We start from the raw sequence: 16,857 nt of genomic DNA on the forward strand, positions 1-16,857 counted from the left end.
CCCTTGATTTGAGCAGACGACGATGAAATAGAAAGCATTTTGGTCTCTCTAGTTTATACTGAACAGAAAAAAAAAAAAGGAAGAAAAGAGTGGCCAAACATCCTCCACTGTGGGGTAAACACCCCTGTGAGGGTAACGAGGGCACAAAGCCCCGTCCACAGCAGCACTGGCCTTTCTTCTTCTACCCTGGAGGAGCTTCACTCCCCCGTCTCTTAATTACTGATGGGGGAAGACCAAAGGATCTCTCACGAAGCCGGAGCTGTGTGCCAAGCACTGAGACAAGAGCTTGGGCTTCACTCAGGAACAGAAGCCACAAGGAGCCAGAACACAACAGTCAGACCTGCCCAGCAGTGGAGTCTGGAAAGCCTCCGCTTCATCCAATCGACTGCAAGGCCACAGCATTCGGATGTAGGGAGCAGAGAGAGACTTGTGTGTCAGAGATGAAGGAAGAAACGTGAGCTGCTGAAAAGATACTTCCCAGGGAGAAAGAGAAACAGAAAGAGAAGAAGGAGTTCTGCGGGGGGAAACAGATCATAAAAAGACAAATGATTTTGTTGTATGCTCTTTTTTTTTTGAAAATGTAACAGCAAATTAAAACATGAATGGCAACCTCTTAGGTGGGAGAAGACAATTCTCCCCCTTTCACCCAAAGGTTACTCTGACAAGGCTATGAATGAAAATGTCACGTCTCTGACAGCGATTTACCTGAAATGTGTCATCTCCCTGCACACCCCCAGCCCTCACCCCTCAGCATCCTCTCTCTGCTGCCAACTCACAGCCCTATGGATGAGTGAAGCCTTTTTACAGCAGCAAAGAGTCAACCAGAGGAGGCAGAGCATGCTCTGAAAGGGCAGGAGTCGGCGGGAGAGTGCCCCGACTTCATGGGAAATCTATTTTTCATAGGAGAGAGGAATGCACGGGTATTGAACTCGCCTCTCATTTGTGCCTGGCACCCCGAGGGAAGGTGAAAACAGAGCCCAGTCCCATCTTTTTCTTGGTCTATCTGATTTGCTTCTATTCATCACTTTTTTCTTGAGAAAAAAAGAGGAAAAACACAAAAATAAAAGAAATGCAAGAATTTGGAGTCAAATCTTGAAGCAGAAAGAAAAGAGTAATGCTGTTTGCAGTCAGGAATATAAAAAGCTAAATATGCCACAGAACAGAAAGGCAGTGTTCTCAAATGCATGTGCTGATATTCCAGCCAGAGCGTGGCTCATATGCTGTGTGTCCACATGGCAATGTCGGGGAACCATACACCCTAAGCAAACAGGAGCTGAGAGGGAACTGGAGTGATTTACTGTTTAAAAGGGCCTTCTTCCTCTTCCTAAGAAATTGCTGCTTCTGAGGAACAAAGCAAATCTACTATGATTATTTATGGGTCCATCAACAGATCTGAATCACCTCACCTTAGTATGAAATGAGATGGATAAATAAATAAATTCAGGGAACTGTCTTATGCCTGATCTAAGAAATACACGTTTTGATGAAGCATTTACATTTTAATAAACCAATGATGATTTTCATTAGAAACACATTTAAAGGGGAGGCAGAAAACAGTTAAGAAGTTGACAAATACAAAGAAGTCAAAAGAATGCAGAAGCAAAGTTCTGAGCATCTAGACAGAGGTGGCAATGGCCCAGGAACCTGTCTCTTGCCCTGTCTGCTCCGTTCAACTGCCAGGGCGAGCACCGCAGTGCTCGGTCTAGGAAGGCGGGCAGCCATTTGTCGTGCTGGCCCTTGCTGCCGAGATCCTCGGCCTGCCTTCTCCAATGTGCCCTGTGGTGCCTCAGGCCCCCGCAACGCCCCTCTGCCTGGCTCTCATGTTCCCAGGCACGAAACATGCACATGCTTCCTCCTCCTCAAAAAATATTTAGGAGTCGATCTTTTGGATTCTAAAAACTTTCAAGTCTGCTTCTTCCCACTGCACACTTTGCAACTAGTTAATAGGGGTTTTGTTGTTGTGGTTGTTGTTGTTGTTTTGCATTAAGTCAAAGAAATAGTTCATGTATAGATATAGCCAATGTAGAGCCTTTCCTCAAACAGAAATTGGGAAGAACACTGCATGACTGCAACGTAATAACCCAGATTCTGATGTCTGTGTAAGTTGATTACAGTGCACCCACGAGGCAGCAGCAGTCCAGGCCCAGGCCCCTCACAAGTGAGTTTTCAGAGCAGACGCCAGTGAAGTGGGGCTCACGCAAGGACCCTCCCTCCTCGCGCAAATGCTCTTCCACCACCCTGTAGAGTTCCTCCCCAAAAGACCTACACTTCCTCCTTTCGGAAGAGGTGGCGTTATCACTGAGTTGTCTCCTTTCTAATGCGGGATTAAAAGGGAGTCACGTAAATGCAGGCATGCTATTTTTTCCAGACAAGATCATCACAGCAGATTACGGTATTTGTTATGTCTTTAAAATATACCTGACTCCCTAATACTTTGTGCCTTTGCTAATCACTGTTTTCCCTTCTCAATTTTAGCTTTATATTTGAGCCCTTCATAGCAATCTACTTGAATGTGTTATTAGAGAAAAACGAAGAGAGCAGAGAGAGAGAGGCACCTCTGCTGTTAACTCTGGCATTAGACAATTATCACTGGACTCTGCAACTGCTGTCACTCATTTTTCTTAGGAAGAGGTCATGTTAAAATGAACGAGCATGGGGGAACATCCAGAGAGCTGCGGCCAAGAAGGAATGGGAGAACGGAATTTGTAGCTCTAGAATGGAAGGAAGAGGAAAAGAAGTGTGGAGCGACTGACAGGCTGTTACGGTATGGTGACTACATTTTCTATTGTGGGGTCACAACACAAAATTCTGAAGATGCTTCCTGCATGTACACAAATTCCTGACAGAGAAAAGCAGCCACCAGCAGCACTGTGACGGGCTCCCAGCCTGTGAGAACACGGTGAGGGAGGAAAAGGAAACCGGCTGTGCCAGTGGGCTTGCATTTCACCTTCCCCAGGGTTCCTGGTACACCCGCCTGGTGGGTGTCAGCCTCGATGCTGAAAGGGCCGCAAAGAGAGGCCAGCCAGCCTCCAGCTGAGGGAGCTCAGAACTCAGCAGGTGAAGCAGCGCTGGGTGAAAAGTGACTGACTGATCTATATGAGATTTCTTTCACTAATAAGATACAACATGCACATCTTCCTTAACAAATAAAAACCACTCTTTCAACTGACAGATTGTGTTAAGATAAAGAACACACTGAAGAAAGGAAAACCCAAACTATATTTTGGCCCCCGTGACATTACAACCAGGAGTAGTTTCCTGCCTCCCCGAATACTGCAGGACACACAGCACGATTTCTGAATGAGCCTCAGTCCGTAAGTGTTCACACTAACAACCTTGAAATAGTTTTGAAAAGTCTTACTAGCATGAGAGGCAGAGTTCTGCAGGTGGGAGATGGGGCAGGTATGGTGGGGACAGTCACACATGGCTCCTGCAACTGAGTGGGCTGCACCCCACAACAGGTCCCCAGGCTGCCTGCTAGGATGTTTTCATTCCAATGAAGAATGTAGTGCTTTTTTCTAGCACTGTACTTTAGGGGAGAAAACAGTGTTGCAGTTTTATTTGATGTTTTACATAAAACACAGGGCTGGGCAAGGAAAAAGAAAGAAGACTATCCCATTTACAGCGAGCTGGGCTGTGTGCTCATGGCACGCCAGGTCTGGAATCCAGGGCTTTACGCAGAGGTAAGAGGTGCTGAACTGTGACACACAAGATGGCAGCTGAATGTCCTGGCTGTGAGTGTAGTGTGGATTTCAACTGCCTCAAAATCATTTCCCCTGGGTTCATCTTCCTCGGGGAGGGAAATCGTGTGATGAGTAAAAAGCATTATTTCTTTAAAAGACAAATCAACTTTGAAGATACAAACCAATAATTGCAAGAAATAAAAGTTGTGAATAAAAGGCCTTTCAGAAGCCGTGAAGATGGTGCACACTTATCTTACAACAGGAGAAACGAAACACAGCTCTCTAAAAGAAAATCAAGTACAACAGATAGTCCTATGACTTAGTCTGGCAATGCAATGAAAACTGTCATGTGCTGAGGATATTAAGAGTTTTAGTTTTTGCCACTGGCTATTCTGGGACTCATTTAGGGATCACAAGGGTTAATGGCTCTTCGTCAGCTTACAAGGCCCATCCACTGTAAAAAGCGACAGAAAGTTAATTAGGTGAGATCAGCCGAAACCCCATTCAGGTTTCTGACTCACTTGATTTTGTGAGAAGCCAACGAGTTGACATATTCTGCCTCCGAAGGAGCCAAAATGAGCAGGCTGCTCCCATGGCAGCCAATCCGGGCGGTTCTTCCAATCCGGTGGATGTATTCTGCAGGTGAAGATGGAGCGTTGTACTAAAAAGGGTAACAAAAATGAAGGCATTCATTGATCAAGGGACTGCCATTAATTGAAAGTGCAATATTCCTCACCTGCCTCCAGGTATCCCAAGAATTAAATCCTGGTGCTATGGTTACCCTAACACAATCACAAGGAGAAGTCACTCAACCCTGAAACTCCTGGCTTCATTGGAAATAACAAGGCTCCGACACACAAATGTGAACAGTGGCCAAGCTTCCGATAAACGAGACGTCTTCTCATTCCAGTATCTCCTTTTTAATTTTACTTCTCCACAGGTCTCTTCATTTTCTTATTTGCATCTTTTCACTGCGGTGACTGGATGAGGTGAAAATGTAGGCAGGTGGGGGTAAATTTCTCCAGGATGACCACGTGACCTTGGCCTACTTCCTTGGTAGACAAGGCCACAGGGTGAGGTGTCCAGAAGACACTGGAGGGGGTAAGGATGAAGGGGCTCCCTGCGCTGTGGCCAGAGTCTACCTCTGATGCCAGGCCACCAGGAGCAGGCCCCAGGAGCTGGTCCCCACTAGCCTGCAGCAGCCCCACTCAGTCCTTTAGAATGACGGCCATTCTACAGAATGCGGACAGGTGAGGGGCAGGTTCCCTGCAGGTAGGGACATGCTTCTGCTTGCATGGAAAGCACTGCCAACTCAGAGAAAAGAGCAGACTCTATCACTCATTACGATGGATAATGCACAGCATTTTATGTTTTCTTTGGCAATAACTTTGTCATCATTAAAGCTAACTGACCATCCACTTATTCTTCCTTTTTTTTTTCCCTTTGATGCTACACATATCAGAGATGAGGGCCAAGGTCAATATAATGTACGGGAGGCTAGGCATATTAAATGAATCAATATTCACAATATAAGCTCTAAATGATCAATTCTGTATGTCTGGCCTCCCGTACATTAAAATTGTCATTGCCTTATCTTCAGTTCACTCTGTGGCCAGCAGGAAAGAAGACACAATGCCTCCAGTTCTAAAGTGATCATCTGCAGTGAGCAGATCAGACATCCTGGCCAGTGACAGGCACGCAATCCCACTAAAATGTGAATAAACCATGACTCACGTCAACAGGGCACGTGTCCCCCAGCCCCCACACAGAAAGGCTTAAAAATACCATTCTGTAGACTAATGAAAAGAAAAAACAAAGCTAAAACCACCAGACTCTAGTGCTAACACCTGTCCCCTCTGGCAAAGCGTCTAAGGCTAGAGGTATGTGTAAGGTGCTGTCAGGAGCTTAGTTGCTCCCTGCAGGTCAATGGACATGGACACGGCTCTCACAGCCGAGCCACCTCCTTCTGGACACAATGAGGCCTCCCAGGGACCGAGGCAATTCCCGTTATTTTCAGGTTGTTGAAATTTTGGTTTGTGACATGAATTAGTCTAGAAGCAGGAGAGCCTGCCACCTCCCTCTCGTGAACGCACATTCTGGCTGTTTTGCTGCAGTGGTGAGGTGGGCTGGGTTAAGGAAAGATGTCAGGGGAATTGAACAGATAAGGCTGGTTTGCTGCCTGGTTACCAGGGCAACACCCAAGAGGATAATAATAATTATTCTACTTAAAGCCAATGCATTGACTCATGATCATATATTCCTGCCTAAAGCTTACACCTTAACAACTAAAAAATTACCTGAACAATCCACGTGACTTGAGGGAGATCTAAGCCCCGAGCTGCAACATCCTTTAAAAAAGAAAAGAATATGGTTTAACACTGAGTTTCTTAACCTTTCTGGGGTCCTGGATATGTTTGATAATTTAATGCAAACTCTGAGAGTTCACCCGCCCACAGTACACGCACATTCGGGCATACACATATATGCCCAGTACACACACACACACACACACTCCTGCATACAACTTATATGCCCAGTACACACACACACACACACACACACACACACATATATGCCCAGTACACACACACACACACACACACACACACACACACACACACACACACACACACACACACACTCCTGCATACAACTTTAGGGGGCTCAGGGACCTACTGCAGTCCTTTTGTGGTTAAAAATTCTGATTTAGGGGCAAATTCTACAGAACCCATTGATGAGGGAGTCACAACACCCTTTGCTAAAAGAATCGACAGGTTAGCCTAGGAACTTAAACAGTAATTATCAGTTGTGTAATGTAAAGAACTCTGAATTCTTCTAGCATGTTTTATTGATTTACATTTTATCTGAAAAACCACTTGATGAACACATTCATGGATTATCACTCCCCGCCCACAATTATGAGCAACGCCTAACAACAAGCTGGCCTTGAGGTGTGTTCTGGAACATCTCCCCTCAAGGCATTCGCTGTGGGAGTGAAGTGCGAGGTATTTACTGAGGATTTTGCTTTCTGGCCTCAGAGAGCAGCAAGGATCTAGTAATCCCCTACCCCCATCTCTTCTGGTAGCTGGATTAGAATACAGGCCAAGCCCATTAATCACTTCAAAGATTTAGCTAGATAGCTGAAAAACTATAAAAGCAATGGAGATTTATTTTTTAATTTTATGTATCTTTTTGACTAGTCACCACCCAAAGAGCAAAAATTCTCTACTCTCTCTAGTCTCTCACCATTCTAGCAGACTAGAAAGTGGGAATTTCCCTGACTTTAGCATACATCTGTACTCAGCATTCATTCTTCAAGAATAACAGTCATAACAAGAGTGTCCCAGTCAACATTTACTGAACACTTACTACCCACCACACACTGCGCTGAGACCTTTACCTGCGTTATCTTGACTAATCCTCAAAACAACTATTACCCCCATCTGACAGATGACAAAACCAAAGTTAAGAGAGATAAAGTATTTTGGTTGGGGACACACAGCTGGGAAGTGGAAATAATCCTCGAATCCAGGTCTGCTTTGCTTTTTCAAGGCCATATTATATTATACCGCATTTCACCATCAAAAATGATCCCATGTCCCTCATATGCTGCTGGTGGGAATCCCTATGGCAGGGAATTTGGTAGTATCTAGCAAAATTACACGTGCATTTGCTCTTGACCCAGAGCAGTATCACTTCTAAAAGTCCACCCAAAAAAAGATACACTGACAAAAATACAAAATGATATAGGCATGAGGCCATTCATTTCAGCACTATATATAATTGTAGATCTAGAAAAAAACTGTCAACCAGCAGAAGACAGGTTCAATAAAATATAGCAATATCTCATATAACAGAGTACTATACAGCTATAAAAAGAACAAAGATTTCTATATACGGATATGGAAACTCTAGGATATATTTTGAGTGTGTCTAGTATGCTTGTGTAAGAAGTTGGGAAAATACAAACATATTTGCTCATATTTCAGTAGGAAATAATGATGGGAAGAACCCCCAAAGCTTAAAAAAACAGTTATCGCCAGGGGAGGAAGAGGAAAGGAAGGACAGGATAAAGATGGAAGCTACGCTTCCTTTAATGAACCTTGATACTTTTGACTCAGACCGAAGTGTCTTGGCATAACTTAAAAAGATAAACAGCTGTCACTATAGGAAATACAGAGTATCACTTATGACATATTCTCGCCAAACAAAATAAAACCTGAAACCTAGAACCTAAATCTAATAAAGTCTCTAGATCCAACTACTAGTTTACAGGAAGTATGGGAAAGAGGAACATGTTGAACACCATGAGGACACAATTAGCCAAATCCTGAACGTAGGGTATTCTAAAAGACAAATGATCTGGTTTCTTCAACAAAAAAGTTAAAGAAAAATAAAGGAGGGGTAACGACACCCAAAACACATTAAATAGGCAGATAGAGAACCAATGCCTTGATGGAGGCTCACAAAACCACCAACTGTGGTTATCTCTGGACAGAGGGATCTAGGGGGATTTTTACTTTTCTCTTTGTGTTTGGCTTTAACAATGAATTCTTATCATTTCCCATACAATTTTTATTTAGAAAAATTTAAACCTACAGAAAAGTTAAAAGACTAGTACAATCTAGATGAAGGAGATACAGATGTAACTCCTTCACCTAGATTCCACCACCACCAGTCTTTGGCCCATCTGTGTTCTATCTACGCAATGCCCACGCATACATACACATATGCAAGCACATTTTTCTGAACCATCTGAAAGTAGGCTGCAAACATCATGACAATTTAACCCTAAATACTTTAACACATACCTCCTAAGTAAAAGGACACTGATCTACATAACCACAACACCATTATCACACCTCAGAAAGTTAATGCTGAATAGCATTTTCTAATAAACAGTCCATATTCAAATTCTCCAACTGTACCTAAGATGTCTTTTTTTTTTTTTTTTTTTTAAAGATGGGGTCTCATTCTGTTGCCCAGGCTGGAATGTAGTGGCACAATCACTGCTCATTGCAGCCTCAACCTCCTGGGTTCAAGTGATGCTCTGGCCTCAACCTCCTCAGTAGCTGGACTACTAGAGGTAAGCTCCACCACACCCGGCTAATCTAGATTCTTTCTGCCCAGGCTGGTCTTAAACTCCTGGGCTCAAGTGATCCTCCCATCCCAGCCTCCCAAAGTGTTGGGATTACAGGCATGAGCCACCACGCCTTAACATGCCTTTTACAGTTGTTTTTCTTTCCTAAACTAGGATCAGATGGTAGGTCACGCACTCCGTTATGTCTCTGTAGACTTCCTTAGTTTGGAACCATACCCCTGCCTTTGATTGACTTACTTTTTCGATGTCTGTCATTTTTTAAGAACATCAAAATGTTCCTGAGGACATCGGACAACTGGATTTGTCTAACTGCTTCCTCATGGTAAGGTTGTGGTTAGGCTTTCTGGCACAAACAACCTCAGGGTGGTGTGTGCTTCCCATGGTTCCATGTCGGGAAACACACTGGGGCAGTCTGTCCTGTATGGGTCCCTCTGTTGCGAAGGTGACTTTCTCCTTTGTAATGAGTAAGTAACTGGGGAGTTACACTTTGAGACTATGCGAATAGCATGGTCCTGTTTCCTAAAACCTTTCACCCAAGGCTTTTAGCATTTACTGATGGTCCTTGTCTGTACTGTTACCTTAATGACTCTTTAAGTCTATCATTCCTTCCTTCCATTTCACAGCTCTGGGATACTTTTGTAAAAACAGCCCACCCCCAACCCACTATTAAGTATCACAAAGGATTCATATGTACATAGCTTTTTTTTTTTTTTTTTTTGAGATGGAGTCTCGCTCTGTCGCCCAGGCTGGAGTGCAGCGGTCTCGATCTCCTGGACCTCATGATCTGCCTGCCTTGGCCTCCCAAAGTGCCAGGATTACAGGTGTGAGCCACTGTGCCTGGCCTGTACATAGCTTTTTTGAAAAACAATAATACTATGCGAAGTTTCTATAAGAAACACACTCCCGGTGGGCACAGTGGCTCACACCTATAATCCCAGCACTTTGGGGGGCCAAGGTGGATGAATCACCTGAGGTCAGGAGTTTGAGACCAGCTTGACCAACATGGTGAACCCCATCTCTACTAAAAACACAAAATTAGCCAGGCATGGTGGTGCATGCCTGTAGTCCCAGCTACTTCGGAGGCGGAGGCAGGAGAACTGCTTGAACCCGGGAGGCGGAGGGTGCAGTAAGCCAAGATTGCGCCATTGCACTCCAGCCTGGGCAACAAGAGCAAAACTCTGTCTCAAAAAAAAAGAGAAGAAGAAAAAGAAAAGAAACACACTCCTGCTTCCCCCAGCGTCAGAGGCAGGACTTGAGGGAGACACCGCCCCACCATCACTCCCCCACCGGGAGTGTGTTTCTTATAGAAACTTCGCATAGCATTATTGTTTTTCAAAAAAGCTATGTACAGGCCAGGCACGGTGGCTCACAGAAAGACCACTGAGGGTACCTCAGGATTTGTCTGCCTTCACTCGTACCTGAGATTTGCAGGTTTCCTTTGAATGCTGGCTAGGCTGCATTTATAAGTGTGTAAGCAGAAGTTAAATGCACTAAAAGTGTGTCAACCACCCACAAAGTGTTTTCAGACAGCTCCCACAGGCTCTGGAAGCTGAAAGCTGATGTTGCAGAGCTGATGCCTTTGAGAACACAATTTAGGATGTTCTCTATCTAAAGGGGAGCGGGAGCCGCTTTCTACACCAACTACAGTTTATGTTTTTAGAAACACTGATGAGTTCTTACATCTGCAAAGCTCTTGTGAAGAACTGATTTCTTTAAGTGCACTGCAGTGGGAGATACACGTAGGCACGGGCTGCTTGAGCTTCACAGACATGCCTTGTAAAAATTTAATGCTCACTGGCTTAGTAAATTCAACCAGCAAACACTAAGACTCTAAAGACTCTAAAATAACGTGTGACGTTCATGAAACTCACTGTGAGTCCAAACACACTGCAACAGTGAGTGATGAAGGGCGCCAGCAGCCTGTCATTGTGTCTTCAAGCTCTATTTCCTACTTGGGTGACCTAGCTCTGGGCAACAGGCTAAGAAACAATCTTCCGGTCTCCCACTAATGCGTGTGTTGGGGGAACCTCACTGACGGCCAACCACTGCCCAATACTCCTTGTTTTCTCTCCCCCAGATTTAACTCAGCCATTTCTTTAGGCTACCATAGTGAATAAGGAGAAAGAAAGGCAAGTCCTAGTCTAGGAAGAGAGAACTGGACTGCTTGCTCCAGTCCCACTTAGGGGCTGTCCAATCCGCGTGGGTCAGTTTGGCAAGCTGAGCCTCAGCTGCCTCGCCTATAAAATGGCTGGGAGAACCATGCTATGTACATCATGAGGTTGTTGCTAAGATCAAAAGAGACCACGTATATGACAAATATCTTGAGACCTATAAATCTCAGTATTCTGAGATTCTGTAATTCTCACTTATCCTGGTGAAGTAAGAACTGGTATCATGGCAATTAGGCAGAGAAGTGATTTCAATGTCTCTGTACTCTCCTCCTCCATCATATCTCATTCTCTGCCCCCACCCCACCCTGGGAGAGGTCCCAGGGAAGGAGCAGAGGCTCCATCTCCCTGGAGCACAGTCAGCCAGCTACATCAGATCAACAGATCATGACCCACCAAGACTTGGCAGAGGATTCTGTTCTGTCTGCTCTTGAACTTAGATGTAGCTTCATTTTATTTCTTTAAGCTAATTAGAGCAAAAGAATTGCTAAAGTCAGTTCTGAAAGACACTCAACGGTGAGGCCTTGAAGGCCCTGGGCCTGACAATTGGCTGCCTCCATGAGACCTAGGAGTACAGATGGAAGGCAGCTTGCTCAGGTGCCAGCCTGTCAGTTGGATTAAAATGACTCATTTATTTACCCAAGAACCTCACAAAGTGCTTTTACTAACAGGGAGAGGGGGCCTGCCGTCTCTCTGAGAAGGGACGCAGCACACTCGCCTCTGACGCCTTCCCGGCCTGCCAAAAGTCATTATTGCCGTGTGTGGAAAGCCATCAGCAGGGTCCAGGCCCCCGTTGTCCGGGTGACAGATTGGGCTGCGTAATCAGAGGAGGAAGGAGAGAGTGCAGAAGCTGTCAGAGGCGAGAGATCTTGGCTGGAGCCGCCAAAAAACTGGCAACATGAGTTAGCGTAACTGAGTAAACAGCAAACAATCTCCAAATGATCTTTCCATTAACAAAACAAAATAAAATGAAAAAGATATACTTTACCTAAAAAGCATACCCCAGAGAAAAGCACGAAAGTCTACATTTATTTGGGGCACAGAACTGAAATTCTGTGACTCTTCACAGCCTTATCTCCTTTGTCTCCTAGCCTCTTGGCACGGTGGAAATTTCCCAGGAGGAGAGGAAATTAAGAACTGCACAGACAGAACAGTATGCTTCAAGCGGAAAAAAATACGGAGAAGGTGGAGGAAAGCAGCACAGGTGATTTAGGTTCATCTTCTGAAAAAGAAATGCATGCGCCGGACAGCCAAGGAGGACGCCAAGGGACAGTCGGCGCCCAGGGCGGGCTGCAGCTATCTTTCCTTTCTGGGAAAAAGGTGACTGCACTCCATCCAGGGACAGTCAAGGAGAGCCACCCGGAGACCAACAGAAAACCTAGTGTCAGCCTTAAAATCAGGTGGCTTGGAAATTCCATTTCCCCGCCATTCAGTGGTACTTCTCTTTATCAACTCATCAACATAATGATGGTATTAAAAGCAAGGTTCCTTTCCTCTGGCTTAGGGTGAGTTCTTCACTGTAAGTAGGAGGAAATAACATTTTGCAGATAATCCAGTGTCTGATATCTGATCCCTTTAGTTGCTTAATTCCACTTGGGAAAGTGGGCTTTGAACTTCCAATGACTCCTTCCTGCTCATCCCTACTTCCTACTTAACTTGGCTTTTTCTTAGATCTAGTTTTCCAGAAGACACGAAATTACATTGTGAATGTGTGAGGACTCCTCGTCTTTCACAAACTGATTTCTTTCGCCCCCAGCTATGCTTTGCCTAGACTCCATCTTACCATTGTCGCACCTTTACTGAACAGCCACATTACACAAAGCCACATTATCAGGACTTGAGAGCTGCATGAAATTAAAAAGGTCCCTGCTTTTGAGATATTTATAATGAAAATGAAATAAAACACACACATGCACCCTTAACTGTTCCTAGCAGGAAGGAAAATGGGGTGGGGGACTTTTTAACCATAAAGGAAACAGCATAATTGTGAACTTTTGTGTGGGCACATTGCTATTTCCAAATTTTCATAAAGACATTCATTCTGGCCTTGTTAAAAGGATCTCGGGATGATAAATTAAAATGGCAAAAGGCACAGTATAAAAGGGGGGAAAATCCCCACGTAACGATTAACAACACGATTCCTCTTTATCAAAAGAAGCCAATTCTCCATCTGTCTCGTCCTGAAGTGGCCCTCGTTCCTCATTAACACCAAGGAGGCTCCTGGAGAGTGTTCAGATAGCCTGGCAAGCAACAGGCTGCTTAAAAGGACGCAGAGTGGCAGCATCTCCCCCAACCCAGGCATGATCTATTACAGCGTGTGTGTTCCACTCGCCCCGCAGCTCTCATATGCCAGAAGCGTCAGCTAGAGCAAACAAGCATGGAAGAAGGGACAGGAACACCGAGAGGAAGCGAAGAACTTCCCACGACTGGGAACCGGCGCTCCTGTTCTGGCCCAGCAACTGAGAGAAATGAACCCCACCCAGCTCTTCTCCAGTCATCTTCACTACACAGCAAAGAGAGTCCCCAGAAGATCGGCATGCTGGAGTGACCTGGACTAGAAAATGAACAAAGACTGAGGGCTTTAGAGAAATCAGGCTGTGGGCGAGGGAGAGTTCTCCTTCCATGTGGCACCTGGGACTGGCAGGGTGCAGAGGGCTGGGAGGTACTGTGCTTTGCCAAGACAATGGCATTCTTTGTCTAGCTGATACCACGTGCCTGCAGGTGTCATCAGCCAGACACAATGAGGAAAGTGATTGTACGCTTTTGACCTCACTGAGAATTATATTAACTATTTCAGAAAGAATAATCTTTTCTTCCATGCAGAGCTATTAAAATACAAACGACAGAACTTCAGATACCTGGAGTTTTCTTTAAGGCTTACAGCTCACTCATGTCTGTAAAGTGTTTGCATACTAGGAGACTCAACAATTTCCGAGGGATAAATCCAGCATGTTATGGGTCGAAGATAAAATATTCTGTCCCTATCATAACCCAAACTCCACCCCAACGGTTCCTACTGCTTTCTATTTCAATATTGACAGTCCAGAACATTCACTTCTCAGATAACACCAGATGAATGAAAAACTTATTCCCAATGAGCAAGTTATTAATCTCTGTCTTTAGAAAAACACACACACTGATAGCTCTTAACATCAAGTTTCTTGGGCCCTGTCTAGTGCCCCCAATTTGATCTACAAAACCAAGCGCCTACTGCATGCCAGCTCTGTGCTAGACACTGGGATAGAAATGCAAACAAATCACAGTCCTTGTCTTCATGATGCTTACGACCGGCTGGGAAGGCACGTAGACCAGGCGGGATGATCATTACGGTGAAGAAACGTAGGGCGCATTGGGACGGCCCCATGGGGAAGAATGGGGGAGCTCCTGAGTTTCATTTCTCTTAAGACATAAAATTTAAGGGGAGACCTAAAGATGGTTTAGTCAAAATCATGGTAGCGTTTCAGGCAGAGGGACTAGCATGAATCAAGGCCCCAAAGCCAGAAAAAGCCAGACGATACATTCCAGGACTGAAAGAGGGGGCTGTTTTGCTGAAGGGTAGGGAGCAAGGGGGAGTAGGGTGAAAAGAGACAAATAGGGGTCAGGTTCCACAAAGTATTGTTAGATATAATAAGAATTTTTGACAAATTTCTTTCCCCCGCTTTTTTTCTTTTGAGACAAGGTCTCGCTCTGTTGCTCAGGCTGGAATGCAGTGGTGCAATCACAGCTCACTGTAGCCTCGACCTTCTGGGCTCAAGTGATCCTCCCACCTCAGCCTCCTGAGTAGTTGGAACTACGGGCACGTGCCACCATGTCTGGCTAATTTTTATTCCTTAATATTTTTTGTAGAGACGGGGTGTTGCTATATTGTTGCTCAGGCTGGTTGTGAACTCCTGGGCTCAAGCGATCCTCCCACCTCGGCCTCCGAAAGTGGTGGGCTTGTAGGCATGAACCACTGCGCCTGGCCCAACAAATTTCTTTATTAAGTAGATTATTTGGAATTAATCTTCACTAGAGACCATGCATAAAGATGGTTTTAGAACAAGCTCGAGCATCTGACTCGTGGATGGGCCTCATAAAGGGAAGGACTTGGTCAGACACAGATCTCCTCAGGAGGCAAGTATTCCATGGTTACAGCTCTCAGGTCTGAATGAGTGTCTGCAGGGCCACTGTTTGCCTTACACACGAGAACCGACACTGTGATAAGCAGGTTACCAATAAGCCCCCTCTTGCAGATAAGCACACATATATAAACACACAAGAAACTATGCTGCACTCATAACAGAAACTCTACACTTAGACAGAAAAGTCTCCATTGCCTTTAATACTGAATATGGAATACAAGTTCCTTAAAAAGTAATTGCATCAAATGTGGCCTAGATGGGCATTCAAACAGCTTAGTATCTTTGTTTCTACCCAGCACTTGTTCACTGGATTGACTAAATTTATGGTACAATTTCATTACTGTGTATATAGGGACTTCTCCAATAACCAGCTGGGGATTAAGTTACATCATCCAAGATCGAACAGAGAAGGCATTTTAATCTTTGGAGATAGCAACAACTACGGCAAAGTGAATCCCCAGGCTGGGGGTAGAGAACACTGAAGGTTTGAGTTTTTAATCTCAAAAGAGCACAAGAGGCATGAGTTTAAAAGGTCAGTGTTGTGCTGGAGGAGGCAGCTATCCGGGACTGCAGAGCCTGAGGCTGAGGGAGCTGGCCCTGAAATCACAGGACAAATGATAGTCGGAGACAGCAGCAAATAAAATCAGCCCAAATGCACAGATTTTCCTTTAAGAAAAGGTGAGCAGAGGCAAGCAGAGTCATTTTGTTGTGGAAAGACTTTCTCAGCTCTAATTACTCCCGATAGCTGTAATTTACAAGTTTTTCGTGGATAGAAATCTCCAAGATTCACACATTTTCAGACCAACAGCTGCCACTATTAGTGAGCAAATTGCCAAGTCTTCTGCACGGTGGTGGCTGGCTATCTGTGGCCCTGTCAGGTAACAAGAAAGAAGTGCAAAGAGGCCAGCCCCACCAAGGGGCCCCTAGTGTTACTGGGCCCTGTAGGACTGACCACAGGACAAACTGTCAAGAGATAAAAGATTACACAGCCATTACAGAAATGTATTAGCCTTCGCATGGAACACAGGAGGATACGTACCGTGCAAAGAAGGACGCCTCTTCTGGAATGTGAAAATTCCTGAAACACTGCTGTTCTTTCCTACAAAAACAAGGAAAAATAGAGCCTTACAACTCAGAGACAAACTCCAGCAAGGTAGGCTTACATCTCCCTAGCTCTCTCCATCTCCTACTGCTAGAGCTATTTTCAGGCACAGAGAGGTTTGTCAGCAAAGAGGAAGAAGTGGATTCTTTACATCTTCTAAGATGACCCTGTACCTAACAGGACCGGACTTGAGGCTACAGTCAAGTAGCAGGCGCTTTGAGGGTGCATTTTTGTGAGACACTACCAGGGCAGGCACACTCTCCAGGAATGGCCAAAAACAAGAACAAGAAGGCACAAGTTACTGCATGCAGGGCTCCAAGCCTGGGTGCAATTTATTCTAAACATTCTCCTACAAGTGCTCTGAAGGAATAAAGAATAACCAACCTTCTCTACAGGCAGTTTTTTAAAAGATTAAATATTTATAAAACTATGTATTTTAATTGGAGAGAAAATATATTTACATTAAAGGAAGAAAATATAATACCACTCAAGGCAAACCACCACTACTACCGGGGACATCTTGATGTTTCCCAAGTCCCCCTTTTATGCATAACATAACCAAATATGCAGCTTTCCAAGAAAAAAAATGGCATCCTACTATTTATACTATTAATATGCTCTTATATAGCAACAGAATATGAACATCTCTTCATGCCAATAAGTATCCAAAGACCAGGTCATC

General features: G+C 44.7%; 1 protein-coding gene across 4 annotated transcripts in view; it reads right to left on the reverse strand.

The window, feature by feature from the left end:
- The window catches only part of DDX31 (DEAD-box helicase 31), a 75,293-nt gene that overhangs the window by 31,192 nt on the left and 27,244 nt on the right, over positions 1-16,857 (reverse strand). For 2 of the 4 annotated variants that reach the window (XM_054502290.2, XM_054502291.2), the window contains exons 14-16: positions 16,113-16,172; positions 5,981-6,031; positions 4,205-4,344 (exon numbers count right to left, since the gene is read on the reverse strand). In XM_054502290.2, the coding sequence (XP_054358265.1) occupies positions 4,205-4,344; positions 5,981-6,031; positions 16,113-16,172 (251 nt within the window). Of the gene's footprint in view, positions 1-4,204; positions 4,345-5,980; positions 6,032-11,961; positions 12,470-16,112; positions 16,173-16,857 lie in introns of those variants that run through there. The other 2 variants (XM_054502296.2, XM_054502294.2) reach the window with 2 other exon arrangements.

Source organism: Pongo pygmaeus, chromosome 13 (assembly GCF_028885625.2).
Source record: "Pongo pygmaeus isolate AG05252 chromosome 13, NHGRI_mPonPyg2-v2.0_pri, whole genome shotgun sequence".
Taxonomy (NCBI): Eukaryota; Metazoa; Chordata; class Mammalia; order Primates; family Hominidae; genus Pongo; species Pongo pygmaeus.